This window comes from Anomaloglossus baeobatrachus, chromosome 2 (assembly GCF_048569485.1).
Source record: "Anomaloglossus baeobatrachus isolate aAnoBae1 chromosome 2, aAnoBae1.hap1, whole genome shotgun sequence".
In the NCBI taxonomy this organism is placed as follows: Eukaryota; Metazoa; Chordata; class Amphibia; order Anura; family Aromobatidae; genus Anomaloglossus; species Anomaloglossus baeobatrachus.
In genome coordinates this window covers 259,409,638-259,428,645 of record NC_134354.1, presented here as the reverse complement: position 1 = coordinate 259,428,645, position 19,008 = coordinate 259,409,638, and the positions used below count along the sequence as shown (strand labels likewise).

Sequence of the window (19,008 nt, the reverse complement as noted above, 5' to 3'; positions counted from 1 at the left end):
CAGGGTCCTGTCCCTGAGGAAACTCCGCTCCGTATCCAGCAGATCCTCCAGGGGCTGTGGATGGAGCACGGTCTCAGTGCCCGGAGACCGGTCAAGTCCCACTTCACCCAGAGCCCTAATGGGGATGGGGAAGGAATCAGCATGTGGGCTCCAGCCTCCGTACCCGCAATGGGTACCTCAACCTTAACAAACACCGCCGACCGCAAGTGGGGTGAGAAGGGAGCATGCTGGGGGCCCCCGTATGGGCCCTCTTTTCTTCCATCCGACATAGTCAGCAGCTGCTGCTGACTAAACAGTGGAGCTATGCGTGCATGTCTGACCTCCTTCGCACAAAGCATAAAACTGGGGAGCCCGTGATCCCACGGGGGGGTGTATAGCCAGAAGGGGAGGGGCCTTACACTTTTAAGTGTAATACTTTGTGTGGCCTCCGGAGGCAGTAGCTATACACCCAATTGTCTGGGTCTCCCAATTAGGAGCGACAAAGAAAAGAAGAAAGGAAGAAATGGTCATAAATGCCAAGCACTAATTAGACAAGCATAAGATGCCATCAGTAGGATTTGGCCCAAAAGCGGATATCTGGAATGTCAGGGCGAATTGCAGAAGTCTTAAAATATCAGGGTCAGAGATTTGTCAATACAAAGTGTAAAAATGTATGAAATGTTCAAAATGGTACTTCTGTAACAATAGAAAGATCCGACTTAAAGATTTAGAAACCACCGAAGCAGCAAACTGTATGAAAACCAAAATGTGTGTCAGTTTCAAAACTTTTAGCAACGACTGTAACCAATGTATATACACCGTATTTTTCAGATTATAAGACGCACTTTTCCTCCCAAAAATTGAGGAGGAAAATGAGGGGTGCGTTTTAAAATCTGAATATCGGTTACCGGGAGGTGGAGAATTGGCGGGGGGCTGTGTGTGGGCGGCCGGGTGCCTCTCTGTGCGGGCTGCTGGGTGCCTGTCGGTGCGTGCAGGTGGCTGTCTCTCTGTGCCTGCGGCCAGCTGCCTCTCTGTGCCTGCGGCCAGCTGCCTCTCTGTGCCTGCGGCCAGCTGCCTCTCTGTGCGGGTGAAAGGGTGGCCTGCTGGCTGCCACTCTGTGCGGACTGTGGTGGCTTTGCGGGGGGTGTCCCAGATGGTCTGTCAGCGGTTCGGGCTTCAAATGATGGTGCCTGGACTCAGCGCGTGCGCAGATGGAGCTCTTGAATGAGAGCTCCATCAGTGCACGTGCCACTCCAGGCACCATTTCTTTGAAGCCCGGACTGCTGACAGCATCTGGAAACTAGCCGCACCGGCCTGCTCCACCACACAACCTCTGCAGCCGCCAGCACTGACCTGCCGCCGCTGCCAACACAGTCTCTGCCTCCTGTGACCCCGCTCCAACACCGCTGCCGTCCCCCTCCGGTAAGACAACACCAGAGTAAAAGACGGAACCCTTTTTTTTTATCTCTAAATATGGGCTACGTCTTATAATCTGCTGCCTCTTATAAAACGAAAAATATGGTATATATAAAAAAAAGCACAAACATTACCAACATACCGCATGAAGGTGCATGGAGAGGTTTTCATTATCAGTCTGATCGTCCTGCTCAGAGGAATCAGTTTCCTCAATCTGCTGTAGTTCCAGCTCCGACGGGAGGAGAGCATTCAAATATGGAATGGACATAGGACGAGCGGCAATCACTAGATATGGCAGGAAGCAAACATAGCAAAGAATCAAAGCACAGGAAGTACTTAGAATTGATGTTCCAGTGGATAGGGGATACATATTAGGCCCTGCCAGGAACACGTGATCTATAGAGGAAAACTACTGACTGCTGTTATTTGTTTTTTTATGTAACTCATAGAGGATAAATCCACACAGGACTTATCCATTGCAGATTTTTTAGTGGAAGAGCTCTGGATTTTCCTTTTGAAATGGAAACGCCGTAGCATATTTTGACACAATATAGGTTTTAAATGTGCAGATGGTAAATTTTTGCAGCAAATTTCCTACACAGCCTGTGGATATCATTTAACCAGTAGCATAATTTGTAGATTGTCTGACCTCTGTATACTGTGTTTTTCAGACTATAAAACACACTTTTTTCCCAAATAATTTTGGGGGAAAGTGAGGGGATGCATCTTATACTCCGGATGTACTTGGCTGTAACTGATGGGAGAGGGAGTGGTGGAGGAGGAGCGGGTTACTGGTGCTGGGGTTAAAAGTGTGCCCACTAATAAAATTAATATTCACTGCTCCCCACACCTATAATCCCCCCCTCTTCTCGGAACTGAAGCCAGTGGGGTGTGGTGGGCGGAATAATGGGTGTGGGGAGCACTAAATATTAATTCTCTTTAATAGAAGGCACACATGTTCACCCAGCTGCTGGCTTTCTACAGTGGCTGGGCAATCACATGTCCACTGTTAAAGAGAATGAATTGTCACTGCTTCCCAAGCCCATAAGTCCTGGGAGTGGGGAGTAATGTATATACTGCCTGCTCATCTCAGTGCGTAACTGAGGGTGCATGGCATTCACGTCATACGCTCTGCCGCTTACACGCTAAAGTCACTTGCCGCATATACACCAAGATGGGCCCATGGTAGGGGACATATGAACCAGCATGGGGATCATATATATCCGAATAGGGATCATATATCCAGAATCCACCCAGTATGGGAATAATATATACCAATATGGGGGGTGGGGTCATATACACACACACACACATATTATATATATATATATATATATATATATATATACACACACACACACACACGAACACACACATCACACATATCAGAATGGGGATCATATATATATCAGGCTTGGCATCATATTTACCAGCATGAGGGACATTTACACGAGGATGGGGATCATATATACCAGATAGGGAACAAGAATGGGGAACATATACACCAGGATGAGGGACACATTTTGAATGGATCCAGGATGAAGGGCACGAGTACAGAATTGGGGGACATTAATCCCATAACAATGTCAGCAGCAGATCTCCCTCTCCCCACAAAATATGTCATGACCACATTTTTTTCTACAAATTTTGTTTTCCTATTTTGCTCCTCTAAAACCTATACATGTCTTATATACCAAAAAGGATGGTATATTTCCATTAGATTGTACAGAAAGTATGGACTGAACAGAAAGAAAGTTAATACTAAATTGTTAGCTCACATGGAAAAGTGCTTGTATCATCTTTAAAAAGGGTCTGTGTCTCGCCTGTCTTAGCCATAAATCGGGTAAGTGCTCTCTCCACATCTCTCCGTTGGGATGCAGCTTTTTCCCTTAAGACTTGGTAATCCGCAACTGGTTCCCGACAAGTCTTAAAAATAAAGTAACTAGGTTAGCTTGCAGAAAATCTTAAAGACAAGGTCCAGCTAAATCATCTACTCGTGGCAGGTCACTTGGCCTCAATAAGGTTATGGAAGCCCAAAAGTTCTATGTCAAGCTCTCTTCCTGAACCATATGCCATGTGTGAGGAACAAGACTTGCACACAATGAGAAGGATTTTATTTTCCTACTGTTCTTACCGGAGTCTTAATGTAAGTGTGAGGATCTGGAAATTCTGGAAGATGACCTGGAATATGTGCGGGATGTGGTTTGTTCTGCCCGGCAATCAATGCTTTAGGGACAACAGGATTATTTGTCACAGGGGCTAAAAGAAAAAAAAAAAAAGAATCAACAGTCACTAGAGTTTCTTACAATCACTTATTTAAAATGGTGCCCATGATATATTAGAAATTCTTTAACAAACCGGGAAAAGCCGGTATTGCACTGGGATTGTCACATCTAATTGATGTGGCAATACCGGGCGGCTGCGGACTGAGAATACCAGCCCCAGCTGGCTTTATCTTGGCTGGGTATCAAAATTAGGGGGGACTGCACGACGGGGTTTTTTGTTTGTTTTTTTTAATTATTTAAACAACTTAAAAAAAGCCGCATGCGGTTTCTTTTAGGCCGGAGTCACACTTGCGAGGGACTTCTGCGAGTCTGACATTGCAGCACAGCCGCACACACTTCTGACAGGAGTGTGCATGTGTTTCTAGGTGCATGCACGCTCATGTTCAGAGAGTGGCAGGTCGTGCCGGGTGCTGTCATTCCAGACTAGCACGAGTCTGATAGCGCATTACCGGCACAGCCACGCACACTTCTGACAGGAACGTGCATGTGATTCTGAAACACATGCACGTTCATCATACTGACCCGCAGACACTTGCACTGCTTTCCCCACCCACTGGCCATCCTGCCGCCTGTGAATGGTTGCAGTCAGCTGATATGCTGCCACTCAGGGTGGGGGCACGTCTAACTGCAACCTATTACATGCGCCAGTGGGTGGGCAAAACAATGAATATTGAATTGTCGGCTCCGGAAGGGAAAAGCTTGACCCGGAAGGAGTTTGCTGCCATGACACAGCCTCGGGCGAGTATACCGCGCGCTCCTACCCCCCTTTCCCCTCCACAAACGTTTTTAATCTTCTGATTCTGGTCCCCATAGACTTATATGGGCAACGGAATCCGGAGCGGATCCAGACTTTTTTTCAATCCGGCAGTGATCCGCCGGTCCCAGATTTTGGCGGGTTCGATCAACTCTAGTCATGGATGAACCTCACAGTTTGTACCGTAATTTCACCAACTTTTAAGTAAGCATAAGCATAATAGATGAAAGAAAAAAGAAAGGAATGACAAAAACTGATGTAAGATGCTTTTACTCTGCTTGGATATTGTGAGCGAGAGTTCCGATTTCCAATGTCCATCAGTTTCTTTTTGCTTCCAGGTATTGACCCTATGTGCATGGTCAGCTACAACCCTGGGAAAATGCAGGAATACGGCCATATAACAATTCACATTGAAGACTTACGAGCAGTTATCACCATCCTCTGAGAGCGCTTAGCGTATGCCGGCAATGTGTCCACATTAAAGCCTGCAAACAATCAATGGAATTAATATAACTTGTATTCGTGGCAAAGTCACACTTGTAACTTGACAAAAACTCACCCATTTCTATCAGGGTAACTACAATGTCCGGAAGAGTGGGCTGTGTACGCGCTGTATGTTCACAATAGGATTTTCCACTGCGACCGACTTCTGTAAGATCTGGGGATAAAATGCATCAGTACACTTCAGATCAGTGTTTCCCAAGCTCCAGTCCTCCTGCCCCTCAGATCATGTTTTCAGGATTTTCTTCGTATTGGACAGGTGAGAGAACATGTGGCAATTTCCGATGCCTTGATAATTCCATCACCTCTGCAATACTAAGGAAATCCTGATCTCCATTGAACTGTGAGGACTGGAGCTTGGGAAGAAGGGAATTTTGTTTACTTACCGTAAATTCCTTTTCTTCTAGCTCCAATTGGGAGACCCAGACAATTGGGTGTATAGGCTATGCCTCCGGAGGCCGCACAAAGTATTACACTAAAAGTGTAAAGCCCCTCCCCTTCTGCCTATACACCCCCCGTGCTCCCACGGGCTCCTCAGTTTTGGTGCAAAAGCAAGAAGGAGGAAAAGAATTAAAAACTGGTTTAAAGTAACTTCAATCCGAAGGAATATCGGAGAACTGAAACCATTCAACATGAACAACATGTGTACACAAAAAAACAGGGGCGGGCGCTGGGTCTCCCAATTGGAGCTAGAAGAAAAGGAATTTACGGTAAGTAAACAAAATTCCCTTCTTCTTTGTCGCTCCATTGGGAGACCCAGACAATTGGGACGTCCAAAAGCAGTCCCTGGGTGGGTAAAATAATACCTTGTAAGAGAGCCGTAAAACGGCCTCTTCCTACAGGTGGGCAACCGCCTCCTGAAGGACTCGTCTACCTAGGCTGGCATCCGCCGAAGCATAGGTATGCACCTGATAGTGTTTCGTGAAAGTGTGCAGGCTCGACCAGGTAGCCGCCTGACACACCTGCTGAGCCGTAGCCTGGTGCCTCAAAGCCCAGGACGCGCCCACGGCTCTGGTAGAATGGGCCTTCAGCCCTGAGGGAACCGGAAGCCCAGCCGAACGGTAGGCTTCGAGAATTGGCTCCTTGATCCACCGAGCCAAGGTTGATTTGGAAGCCTGTGACCCTTTACGCTGGCCAGCGACAAGGACAAAGAGTGCATCCGAGCGGTGCAGGGGCGCCGTACGAGAAATGTAGAGTCTGAGTGCTCTCACCAGATCTAACAAGTGCAAATCCTTTTCACATTGGTGAACTGGATGAGGACAAAAAGAACGTAAGGAGATATCCTGATTGAGATGAAAGGGGGATACCACCTTAGGGAGAAATTCCGGAACCGGACGCAGAACCACCTTGTCCTGGTGAAAAACCAGGAAAGGGGCTTTGCATGACAGCGCTGCTAGCTCAGACACTCTCCGAAGTGAAGTGACTGCTACTAGAAAAACCACTTTCTGCGAAAGGCGTGAGAGAGAAATATCTCTCATTGGCTCGAATGGTGGTTTCTGAAGAACCAGCAGCACCCTGTTCAGATCCCAGGGTTCTAACGGCCGCTTGTAAGGAGGAACGATGTGACAAACCCACTGCAGGAACGTGCGTACCTGTGGAAGTCTGGCTAGGCGCTTCTGGAAAAACACAGAGCGCTGAGACTTGTCCCTTAAGGGAGCCGAGCGACAAACCCTTTTCCAGTCCAGATTGAAGGAAGGACAGAAAAGTGGGCAAGGCAAAAGGCCAGGGAGAAAAACCCTGAGCAGAGCACCACGACAGGAAAATTTTCCACGTCCTGTGGTAGATCTTGGCGGACGTTGTTTCCTAGCCTGTCTCATAGTGGCAATGACGTCTTGAGATAACCCTGAAGACGCTAGGATCCAGGACTCAATGGCCACACAGTCAGGTTGAGGGCCGCAGAATTCAGATGGAAAAACGGCCCTTGAGATAGCAAGTCTGGTCGGTCTGGTAGTGCCCACGGTTGGCCGACCGTGATATGCCACAGATCCGGGTACCACGACCGCCTCGGCCAGTCTGGAGCGACGAGGATGACGCGGCGGCAGTCGGCCCTGATCTTGCGTAACACTCTGGGCAACAGTGCCAGCTGAGGAAACACATAAGGGAGCTGAAACTGCGACCAATCCTGAACTAAGGCGTCTGCCGCCAGAGCTCTGGGATCTTGAGACCGTGCCATGAACACCGGTACCTTGTTGTTGTGCCGGGACGCCATGAGGTCGACGTCCGGCACCCCCCAGCGGCAACAGATCGCCTGAAACACGTCCGGGTAAAGGGACCATTCCCCTGCGTCCATGCCCTGGCGACTGAGATAGTCTGCTTCCCAGTTTTCCACGCCTGGAATGTGAACTGCAGAGATGGTGGAGGCTGTGGCTTCCACCCACATCAAAATCCGCCGGACTTCCTGGAAGGCTTGCCGACTGCGTGTGCCGCCTTGGTGATTGATGTATGCCACCGCTGTGGAATTGTCCGACTGAATTCTGATCTGCTTGCCTTCCAGCCACTGCTGGAACGCCTTCAGGGCAAGATACACTGCCCGTATTTCCAGAACATTGATCTGAAGCGAGGACTCTTGCTGGGTCCACGTACCCTGAGCCCTGTGGTGGAGAAAAACCGCTCCCCACCCTGACAGACTCGCGTCCGTCGTGACTACCTCCCAGGATGGGGGTAGGAAGGATTTCCCCTTCGATAATGAAGTGGGAAGAAGCCACCACCGAAGGGAAGCTTTGGTCGCCTGAGAGAGGGAGACGTTCCTGTCGAGGGACGTCGGCTTCCTGTCCCATTTGCGTAGGATGTCCCATTGAAGTGGACGCAGGTGAAACTGCGCGAACGGAACTGCCTCCATTGCTGCCACCATCTTCCCCAGGAAGTGCATGAGGCGCCTCAAGGGGTGTGACTGGCCTTGAAGGAGAGATTGTACCCCTGTCTGTAGTGACCGCTGCTTGATCAGTGGAAGCTTCACTATCGCTGAGAGGGTATGAAACTCCATGCCAAGATATGTCAGCGATTGGGCCGGTGTCAGATTTGACTTTGGAAAATTGATGATCCACCCGAAACTCTGGAGAGTCTCCAGGGTAGCGTCGAGGCTGTGTTGGCATGCCTCTAGAGAGGGTGCCTTGATCAACAGATCGTCCAAGTACGGGATCACCGAGTGACCCTGAGAGTGGAGGACCGCTACTACAGTAGCCATCACCTTGGTGAAAACCCGTGGGGCTGTTGCCAGGCCGAACGGCAGTGCCACGAACTGCAGGTGTTCGTTTTCTATGGCGAAGCGCAAGAAGCGCTGGTGCTCTGGAGCAATCGGTACGTGGAGATATGCATCCTTGATATCGATCGATGCAAGGAAATCTCCTTGGGACATTGAGGCGATGACGGAGCGGAGGGATTCCATCCGGAACCGCCTGGTCTTTACGTGTTTGTTGAGAAGTTTCAGGTCCAGGACAGGACGGAAAGACCCGTCCTTCTTTGGGACCACAAACAAGTTGGAGTAAAAACCGTGACCCTGTTGCTGAATAGGAACAGGGACCACCACTCCTTCTGCCTTCAGAGTGCCCAGCGCCTGCAGAAGAGCCTCGGCTCGCTCGGGAGGCGGGGATGACCTGAAGAATCGAGTCGGGGGACGAGAGGTGAACTCTATCTTGTAACCGTGAGACAGAATGTCTCTCACCCAACGGTCTTTTACCCGTGGCAGCCAGGTGTCGCAAAAGCGGGAGAGCCTGCCACCGACCGAAGATGCGGAGTGGGGAGGCCGAAAGTCATGAGGAAGCCGCTTTGGTAGCGGCACCTCCGGTGGCCTTTTTAGGACGTGACTTAGACCGCCATGCATCAGAGTTCCTTTGATCTTTCTGAGGCCTTGTGGACGAGGAGAATTGGGACCTGCCCGCGCCCCGAAAGGACCGAAAACTCGACTGCCCCCTCCTCTGTTGGGGTATGTTCGGTTTGGGCTGGGGTAAGGATGTATCCTTTCCCTTGGATTGTTTGATAATTTCATCCAAACGCTCGCCAAACAATCGGTTGGCAGAAATTGGCAAACTGGTTAAGCGCTTTTTGGAAACAGAATCTGCCTTCCATTCCCGTAGCCACAAGGCCCTGCGGAGTACCACCGAATTGGCGGCTGCAACCGCCGTACGGCTCGCAGAGTCCAGAACAGCATTAATAGCGTAAGACGCAAATGCCGAAGTCTGTGTGGTTATGGACGCCACCTGTGGCGCGGACGTGCGTGTGGCTGCGTCGATTTGCGCTTGACCTGCTGAGATAGCTTGCAGCGCCCATACGGCTGCGAATGCTGGGGCAAAAGAAGCGCCGATAGCTTCATAGATGGATTTCAACCAGAGCTCCATCTGCCTGTCAGTGGCATCTTTGAGTGAAGCCCCGTCTTCCACTGCAAGTATGGATCTAGCTGCCAGTCTGGAGATTGGAGGATCCACTTTGGGACACTGAGCCCAACTTTTGACCACGTCAGGGGGAAAGGGATAACGTGTATCCTTAAGGCGCTTAGAAAAACGCTTCATCAACTAGAGATTCCCCCCGCTGAGACCCTGAACAATATGAGGATGTCAAGGGAATTGTCAAGCGAGCTCGCTTAGTCGGTCTGGGGCCGGGGTCTGTGTCAGAACCCTCAGCCTGGGATCCATGAGACACCCCAGGAGGACATTGTTGGTCCAACTGAGGTGGGCCAGGGGACAAAGATTCAACAGAGTCCCTGTGCTGAGATACCGGCCTGGACTGCAAGGCTTCTAGTATCTTAGCCATAGTCTCAGAGTTTTGCAAACTCTGTCCCCGTCACCTGAACAGTGTCAGCAGGTGGCTCCCCCTGGGCCCCCCTTAGCAGAGGCTCTAGCTGAGTAAGTGCCACAGGGGCCGAACAGTGCACACAATGAGGGTCAGTGGAACCTGCCGGTAGCGGGGTCATACATGCGGCGCAGGCAGCATAATAAGCCTGTGTTTTGGCACCCCTGCCTTTCGTGGGCGCCATGCTATTATCTTCCCTGAGTAACACAATAGGGTATATAGCCAGAAATCAACTGTGCACCATACAGTGTAAAATATGTATACCATAAACATATAATGTTACACTACTGCACAATGAGGCTAGCACCACAGGTGCTGCTTACCACCCGCTTAAAGCGGTTGTGAGGCCACCAGAGTCCCTGCCTGAGTCTCCCAGACTTTGTCCCCCTCTGTAGCGTCCAAGGAGCTGACAGGAATGGCTGCCGGCGTCCTGAGGAGAGGTGGGAGCCGTGGGCGTGGCTCAGAAAGTGCGGGAGCTGGTGCCTGCACTGTGCACAGTGAGGGGAGTGGAGTATGCAAAGCATGCTCCAGCCCTCAGTGCTGCTCGTTCTGTGCAGCGTCCCGCCCTTCCCCTGCCTGTCAGGGCTGTGGGCGGGAGGAAAGGAAACTAGGCCGCAAAAAGCCGGGGACTCTAGTAATAAACGCGGCCGCCGTAAAAGCGCGGCCGGCGCGAAAGTCCCCGGCGCACTACAAGTCCCAGCCGCGCCGCAGTGTTTCCCTGGCAGCGGCGGTTAGTGCGGCAGTCCCTATACATAAACACACTCAGCAGCGCTGAGTGTGTAATGGCACATATTAACCCGGTCAGCGCCGCGGTCCCCGGTGCACCAGCACACCCAGCAATGCTGGAGTGTTGCTGTGCGCGGTCCCCACGGGGACACAGAGTACCTCCAAGTAGCAGGGCCATGTCCCTGAACGATACCCGGCTCCTATCCAGCAGTCTCCCAGGAGTTGTGGATGAAGCACGGTCTCAGTGCCTGGAAACCGATAGGATCCCACTTCACCAGAGCCCTGAGGGGGATGGGGAAGGAAAGCAGCATGTGGGCTCCAGCCTCCGTACCCGCAATGGATACCTCAACCTTAACTACACCGCCGACAAGAGTGGGGTGAGAAGGGAGCATGCTGGGGGCCCTATATGGGCCCACTTTTCTTCCATCCGATATAGTCAGCAGCTGCTGCTGACCAATCTGTGGAGCTGTGCGTGCGTGTCTGACCTCCTTCGCACAAAGCAAAAAACTGAGGAGCCCGTGGGAGCACGGGGGGTGTATAGGCAGAAGGGGAGGGGCTTAACACTTTTAAGTGTAATACTTTGTGCGGCCTCCGGAGGCATAGCCTATACACCCAATTGTCTGGGTCTCCCAATGGAGCGACAAAGAAACACTAATTTAGGCCCCCTTCATAAATCCGTGATAAAAACGCACATTTTTCCGAGTCCGTTTTGTGGGTGCATATGTGTGTGCCTGTTCCATGTGTGCTACCTGTGTGACATCCACATAGCACGAACTTCTATACTCACCTGTCCCTGGCGCTGCTGCTTCCGGGTGTGCGGTGCAGTGAATATTCATGAGCATAATGAATGGGCCTGAAAGCAAGTGACAGCAGCGCCAAAAACAGCAGCAAGGAGACAGGTGAGTATAGGAAATTATTTTATTTCAAAGACACGTGTTTTCTCTGGTACATGTCAACCTGATCAAACCACTGTGTGCTCTATGACACCTGTGCTGCTGGAAAAAAAACGGACATGTCGCCGTGTGGAGCACACGGACACTCATCTGTGAGAGAAGAGGGATGTGGGCGCAGAGCCATTGATTTTAATGGGTCTGCGTATGTCCGCGTCTCCGATATGTATGACAATGGATGTCATAGTACCAGAATCATGGCTGTGTGAAGAAGGCTTAGTTGGTGAGGTTTCTGTATAAATTTTGACAGTTGTGCAAGCATGAATTGTAGAAACTATCCTGCCATGTTTAATATGCTGAAATAGTCCGAAATGCTAAACAGTTTTATTATCTTCTACAAGGTGACAAACTCATATTTAGGCCATATTCACATGTTAAATATTTGATGAGTTTTTTTACCTCAGTATTTGGAAGCCAAAATCGGGAGTGGGTGAAAAATATAGAAGCGATGGATCTGTGTCTATTATACTTGTCCTCTGAAAGTCAAAAACCAGTAGTGGAACAATCAAGTTTGGAGGTATAATACTCACCAAATACTAACCATGGCTTCACCAGCAGCTCCACTGGTAATATTACTTGTGTGGAATCTCAACCATAGTGTCAGTTCTGCTGTACACCAATTAGTCGCATTTGACATACGGTTATCATGCTCCCTCAGTACATACTCCCTACAGTACATGTAATAACATACATTTCCATAGGAATCCACTGAGAGCTCTAGACCTTTCTCACAGATGTCACCCTACGCCATTACTAGACATGGAATAGGTGAATATCCACTCCGGAATGAGCACACTGCCGATTTCATATCCACACTATGCTTTCACTGTCATTTGGGTTTGTTCCACAAGATGTGAATGAGTTTTGGAAAAACCTATTTACTTGTAATACATTGTAAATGTGTGTGGATTGTCTCAAATCTGCGACATGTGACTGTACCCTTAAAATTACTTTCCTTTTTGTTGTATTTTTTGTCATTTCTCAAAGCGTCTGTAAATTGTATAAAGCATTTGTAATTGGTTATAGTAAATGGTACTTCATAAAAATGTTATAATATAAATAGCATAGACATTGTATAACCATAAAAACATAGCACAAACTAGTGCAATAGCAGGAAAATCTATAGCAATGCAGATAATTACTGTATATTGAGATGTGATATAAATAAAAAGGGAAGTACCTATAGTTATATGAAGCATCGATCATGCAATGTAGATAGAAATACCTTACCTGAATAGCCTCATAATGCCCCAAAAATATGTAATACCAGGGTGAGCAAGGCACATGGTAGTTCTAACAAAAGGCGCTTAAAAATGTGTAAAAACTGCAAATATACATGGAGTGGATACAAAATGGGCACAAAGGAGTGACATCAAGTATGCCAGGAAATATATATCGATAACCAATGGAAGTGGTAACCATTCACATGTAAGCATGTACCGCACTGAAAGGTGAAAGAAGAGCCAAAAGAGGTGTGCAGCATAAGGTATGTTATGGTATGTTACCTTCTCAGTGACACGCGATATCTGCCCTGGATACAATCTGTCTCTGCTATTTGTAGTATAACATTTTATGAAGTACCATTTATGATAATCACCATGTGCCTTTTGCACTCCTGTATCACATTCCCTTTTATTTTTCATACTTGTCCATTTGTATTTCTTTATCCCCTTTACGGTGGTCGTACGGATTAAAATGGCAGTAGGAAAGGGTACTTATTCCTTACCGCCAATTTAAAATAGTGGTAAGAAAAAAATGGGGTAGCCGAGAACCTGAAGATCACGATACGGGTCATTTTTTTTCCAGCCCCCGATCACCGTTACACACCATATAACGATGATCACGTTCTAGTAAATGGCAGCGCCGGTAGAAAATAATTTATCTCCCCCCTGGCTTGACCAAATATGTCTGATGGGAAATAAAATTTTCTCCCCCAGTGTGGCCAAAGTCCCCCCCCCACAATCCCCATCATCTAAAATGGTGGGCACATGAGTTATGCGCCCACCGCATTCATCCTCCTCTGATTTACGTTTCATCTGACATTTCAGATAAGCCAGAAAAGTCCTTCCCAGGTCACCCCCGATCCCTCCTACAGCTCCGAGTCCCCCGCGATCCCTCCTTCTCAAAAATTGGCATCGGCATGCGCAGAGAGCAGGCTCTCTGCGAGCAGTGAGACTGAAGTTACTGCAGTTCACACTCCCCTTGTGTGACCCAAGAAGTGTGACCCGCCCACAGTAAGCTCAGTGGGGTCACTGCAAGCACACACCCCACATGGAGTGCCTTGAATTCCAGAAAATGGGGGATACGTTCACTGAGCGTGCCTCCATATACTTGAAAACAGAGTCGTCGTGGGACCTCCAAAATTGATTACAGCGGACTGGATTTTTTTTGCTTTTAAATAAATAGATGAAAGAAAGAGTGTGTTGGGATTGTTTTTTCAAATAATTTTTTTTTGTCATCTATTTTTTTTTTTTTTATTACTCACTGGGTTAGTAATGTCAGGTATCTGATAGACACCTCAACATTACTAACCGCTGGGCTTGATGCCAGCTGACATTACAGCTGGTATCAACCCTTAGTATTACATTGTTTGCCACTGCCACAGGGCAATGGGATGAGTCGGGGTGAAGCGTCAGTATTGGTGCATCTAATGGATGAGCCACTTCTGGGTCGGATGCGGCCTTCTATCTTTAGGCTGAGAAGGGCCAAATAACCATGGCCCTTCCCACCCTGAGAATACCAGACCACAGATGTCCGCATTACCTTGGCTGATAATCCAATTAGGAGGGGACCACACATTTTTTAACAAAAAAAAAACAAAACACTTTATTTATAGATAATTATAAAAAAAAAACATCGTGGGGTGACCTCTGTTTTGGAATACCAGCCAAGGTGAAGCTGTCCTCTGCGGTCTGCAGCCGTCTGCTTAACATTGTTGGGTTTTTTTTAATTATTTATTTTTTGGCTAAATACAAGGCTGAACACCTTTTACTGCCACATGAAAGTCACTGAAGGGTGACAGCTTAGAATATGCAGGGGGGTGAGACATTATATATGTGTTTTACCTCTGTCTGTCTATATATCCTACTTTTTAGGCTATGTGCCCACGATCAGGGTTTGCAGCATTTTGGACGCAGAGTGTTTTCGCTGTGTCCATAACGCAGCGTTGTACAATACAGGCACAGTGAATGGATTTTTAGAAATCCCATACCCACTGTGCTTCTTTTCTCCGCAGCATTAACTGACATCCGGCATAGCTTCCCGAGCCGCAGTATGTCAATTTATGCTGTGGAGACAAAAGTGTTCTCTGCGGGGAGAAGAGCTAAAATCTGCAGCGGACCAAACCCGGATCATGGGCACCGGCAGCTGCGTTCTCCCGTGGACAACACTCAGGAGGGCTGACACTGCATCTTAGGGTAAGTTCACATTTCCGTTGTTTTGCTTCCTTTGCAATTTGTCGCCTTGAGGAATTACGATATCCTGCAAAATATTTTGCAGGAATCCGTTTTTTCCCCATAGACTTCTATTAGAGACGGATTGTGATGGATGGCCTTGCTTTGCATCTGCCACGTGACAGATCAGTCGTTTAGTGACTGACAGTCAGGCGGGAGCAACGCTAAATTTAACGTTTCTTGGAGCGGCAAAAAAACAGACTCCACAGGTGTCCGTCGCCATCCGTCAAAAGCTATAATGGATGTCTATGGTGCTGGATTCCGCCGTTATCCGTCACATGACGGAATCCAGCGCTGCATTCCGTCATACTCTATTGAGCATGCTCAGCATGTCCGGCACACCCATTGGGCTGTCCCAAACACAAATGGAAAAAACGGACGCACAACGGATGTAACGGACGCGACGGATCAGTTTTTTCTGAGGATTCCTGTGAAATAACACATCCGTTGCGCCAGTTGACATCTAAAAAACGACAAACTTGATGGAAGGAAAACAATGGACGTGTGAAGTCCTAGTTTTTGATCGCTTTCTATTCTGCTTTTTCTGAGGCAGAATCAAAAAGAAACAGTTATTCTAGAATTGTGATTCTTCTGTGTGTGTGGGGTTACACCGTTCACTGTGGTAAAAGTGATGAGACAGCTTTATTCTTCAGGTGAGTACGGTTGCAATGATACCACATTTATATAGCGGTGGCCACCTCTAGTAAACGTATACGTCCTAAAACGGTGCACAACAGAGCGCACGGTGCCGCCATGTTCCTCGGTATAGTCACTGGCCCCGTTGTGTGGAGGGTAAGCCACGATGAGACCACTTAGCGGAAGAGCGCAGTGTGAGAGCCGCTAATAAATACCCCGCACATGATAGCCAGCACTTACAGCTCTGCAGCATCTCCGTCAGCGTTTCTACCGCCGCTTTCTCCGCGCTGTCGAACCCCGCTTCTGTGAGCAGAGAGCTGACCACCACCTGGAGGGTCCGCCGACGCGCCAGGACGTAGTTATCCGCAGGGGTGGAGGAGCCGCGGGAAGACCGCTGAGGAGAAAAGAGGGAAAAGTCATTCCTTTATGGCCCCCTGCCAATTACACCTATGTATATCAGCCCCACAGCCATGCCTGCCCACGTCTGAGACTTCGCCCCCTCAGGAGCGGCACATTTACCACACACGGCCCCTCAGTATTACCACAGTTAACCCGCTATAGCCTGGCCTCCGCAGGTAACACACGTGACTAGACTCGGCCTATCGCTGACTTCCTGACACCGTGCCCTATGTAAACGACTCGGAATCCCGGTGTTGAGAAGTCTGCTGCTGAGCAAATGTTAGTAGAGGACTACTGCACCCAGCACAACTCTGATCTCTCACAGATGTAACGTTACCGTGCCGGAGCTCCCAGAGCTGGCTACAGCAACCGAGCTCTCCGCCATCTTGGATCTACGTCACCGCGCAAAGGCTGATGGGAAGTGTAGTCTATGCAGCTAGCGTCAGTCAGCTTGAGAGCTGTCCAGTACTGATATTAGCGAGAGCAGTGTTCTCTGCAGTGCTGCTGTGTGTGCAGTGATCGGCCATAATGAGCAGTGACTGGTCATATTATGCTGTGGTCTGCCACACCGTGCTGTGATCTGCCACACCGTGCTGTGATCTGCCATACCGTGCTGTGATCTGCCATACCGTGCTGTGATCTGCCATACCGTGCTGTAAACTGCCATACCGTGCTGTGTTCTGCCATACCGTGCTGTGTTCTGCCATACCGTGCTGTGATCTGCCACACCGTGCTGTGATCTGCCATACCGTGAGGTGATCTGCCATACCGTGAGGTGATCTGCCATACCGTGCTGTGATCTGCCACACCGTGCTGTGAACTGCCATACCGTGCTGTGATCTGCCATACCGTGCTGTAAACTGCCATACCGTGCTGTGTTCTGCCATACCGTGCTGTGTTCTGCCATACCGTGCTGTGATCTGCCACACCGTGCTGTGATCTGCCATACCGTGAGGTGAGCTGCCATACCGTGAGGTGATCTGCCATACCGTGCTGTGATCTGCCACACCGTGCTGTGAACTGCCATACCGTGCTGTGATCTGCCATACCGTGCTGTGATCTGCCATACCGTGAGGTGATCTGCCATACCGTGAGGTGATCTGCCATACCGTGCTGTGATCTGCCACACCGTGCTGTGAACTGCCATACCGTGCTGTGATCTGCCTTACCGTGCTGTGATCTGCCATACCGTGCTGTGATCTGCCATACCGTGCTGTGATCTGCCATACCGTGCTGTGATCTGCCATACCGTGCTGTGATCTGCCATACCGTGCTGTGATCTGCCATACCGTGCTGTAAACTGCCATACCGTGCTGTGTTCTGCCATACCGTGCTGTGTTCTGCCATACCGTGCTGTGATCTGCCACACCGTGCTGTGATCTGCCATACCGTGAGGTGAGCTGCCATACCGTGAGGTGATCTGCCATACCGTGCTGTGATCTGCCACACCGTGCTGTGAACTGCCATACCGTGCTGTGATCTGCCATACCGTGCTGTGATCTGCCATACCGTGAGGTGATCTGCCATACCGTGAGGTGATCTGCCATACCGTGCTGTGATCTGCCACACCGTGCTGTGAACTGCCATACCGTGCTGTGATCTGCCTTACCGTGCTGTGATCTGCCATACCGTGCTGTGATCTGCCATACCGTGCTGTGATCTGCCATACCGTGCTGTAAACTGCCATACCGTGCTGTGTTCTGCCATACCGTGCTGTGTTCTGCCATACCGTGCTGTGATCTGCCATACCGTGCTGTGATCTGCCATACCGTGCTGTGATCTGCCATACCGTGCTGTGATCTGCCATACCGTGCTGTAAACTGCCATACCGTGCTGTGTTCTGCCATACCGTGCTGTGTTCTGCCATACCGTGCTGTGTTCTGCCATACCGTGCTGTGTTCTGCCATACTGTTCTGTGTTCTACCATACCGTGCTGTGTTCTGCCATACCGTGCTGTGATCTGCCATACCGTGAGGTGATCTGCCATACCGTGAGGTGATCTGCCATACCGTGAGGTGATCTGCCATACCGTGAGGTGATCTGCCATACTGTGCTGTGTTTTACCATACTGTGCTGTGACTGGCCATACTGTGCTGTGATCTACCATACTGTGAGGTGATTGGCCATAATGTGGAGTGAGTTAGTAGCGATACTGTGCAGTGGTTGACCATACTGTGCTGTGTTCAGCCATACGGTGCAGCGACTTGCCATACTGTGCAGTGGTCTTCCATACTTTGCAGTGTTTGGCCATACTGTGCAGTTGTCGGCCATACTGTGCAGTGACCTACCATATTCTGCAGTGGTCGGCCATACTGTGCTGAGATCGGCCATACTGTCCAGTGACCTGCCATATTCTGCAATGGTTGTCCGTACTGGGCAATTGTAGCGCCCCTGAGACACTCAGGGCACTATAGGGAACTGCATCCTCACAGGGATGCAGGACCTACCCCCTGGGACCTGGAACACCAGTGCCAGAAACACCCACACACACCAAAATCCTAGTTACCACTCCACACCATGGGCACAGCCTAGTCACACAAGGGGATCGCCACCTAGAGGGCGGAGCCTGACCAGGGAACTAGACAGCCTGGTGGGAGGGAACAGCAGTCAGACAGTAGTAGATAGGGCTGCTTCTCACTTGCGAGTTTCTCGCAGTAGAGCAATGTGAGAAAATCTCGCATTGGAATCGGACACATGTTAGTGAATGATTCAGCTCTCATCTGCGATTTTTTTTCTCAGTCCAAATCGGACTGAGAAAAAAAATCGCAGCATGCTGCTTTTTTGCGAGTTTCTCGCACCATTTGTCCCAATGATGTCCTATGGAAGGGGATTAAAAGTAGGATCACACACGCACACCAGCGTTCACATTTGTGAGTGTGGCAGATCCTTTGCTCATTAAATATTCAACAGATGAATGTGACATCCCATTCCCAAAGGTAAATTAAATGACATGTGTAATAGCTTTTATATAATTAAGATGTTGCATGAAACTAGCATCGCAAACGCGACACACACGCGAGCAAAAAGCATCGCAGTTGCGTTGCACTCGCACCTAACGTGAACTAAAATCAGCCGAGTATTTTTCAGCCCAGTCGGACCGATTTTACTCGCATAGATGTGTTTCC

General features: G+C 49.3%; 1 protein-coding gene across 1 annotated transcript in view; it reads right to left on the bottom strand.

Annotated features, from left to right (window-relative positions):
• Positions 1–16,294, bottom strand: part of TAF8 (TATA-box binding protein associated factor 8) — a 51,300-nt gene extending 35,006 nt beyond the window's left edge. Inside the window, exons 1-7 of the mRNA XM_075333737.1 lie at positions 16,221–16,294; positions 15,725–15,878; positions 4,994–5,092; positions 4,857–4,919; positions 3,530–3,654; positions 3,174–3,321; positions 1,538–1,680 (exon numbers count right to left, since the gene is read on the bottom strand). Coding sequence (XP_075189852.1) covers positions 1,538–1,680; positions 3,174–3,321; positions 3,530–3,654; positions 4,857–4,919; positions 4,994–5,092; positions 15,725–15,878; positions 16,221–16,268 — 780 coding nt within the window. The 5' untranslated portion in view covers positions 16,269–16,294. The remainder of the gene's footprint in view (positions 1–1,537; positions 1,681–3,173; positions 3,322–3,529; positions 3,655–4,856; positions 4,920–4,993; positions 5,093–15,724; positions 15,879–16,220) is intronic.
• Between the last annotated feature and the right edge of the window lie 2,714 nt (positions 16,295–19,008).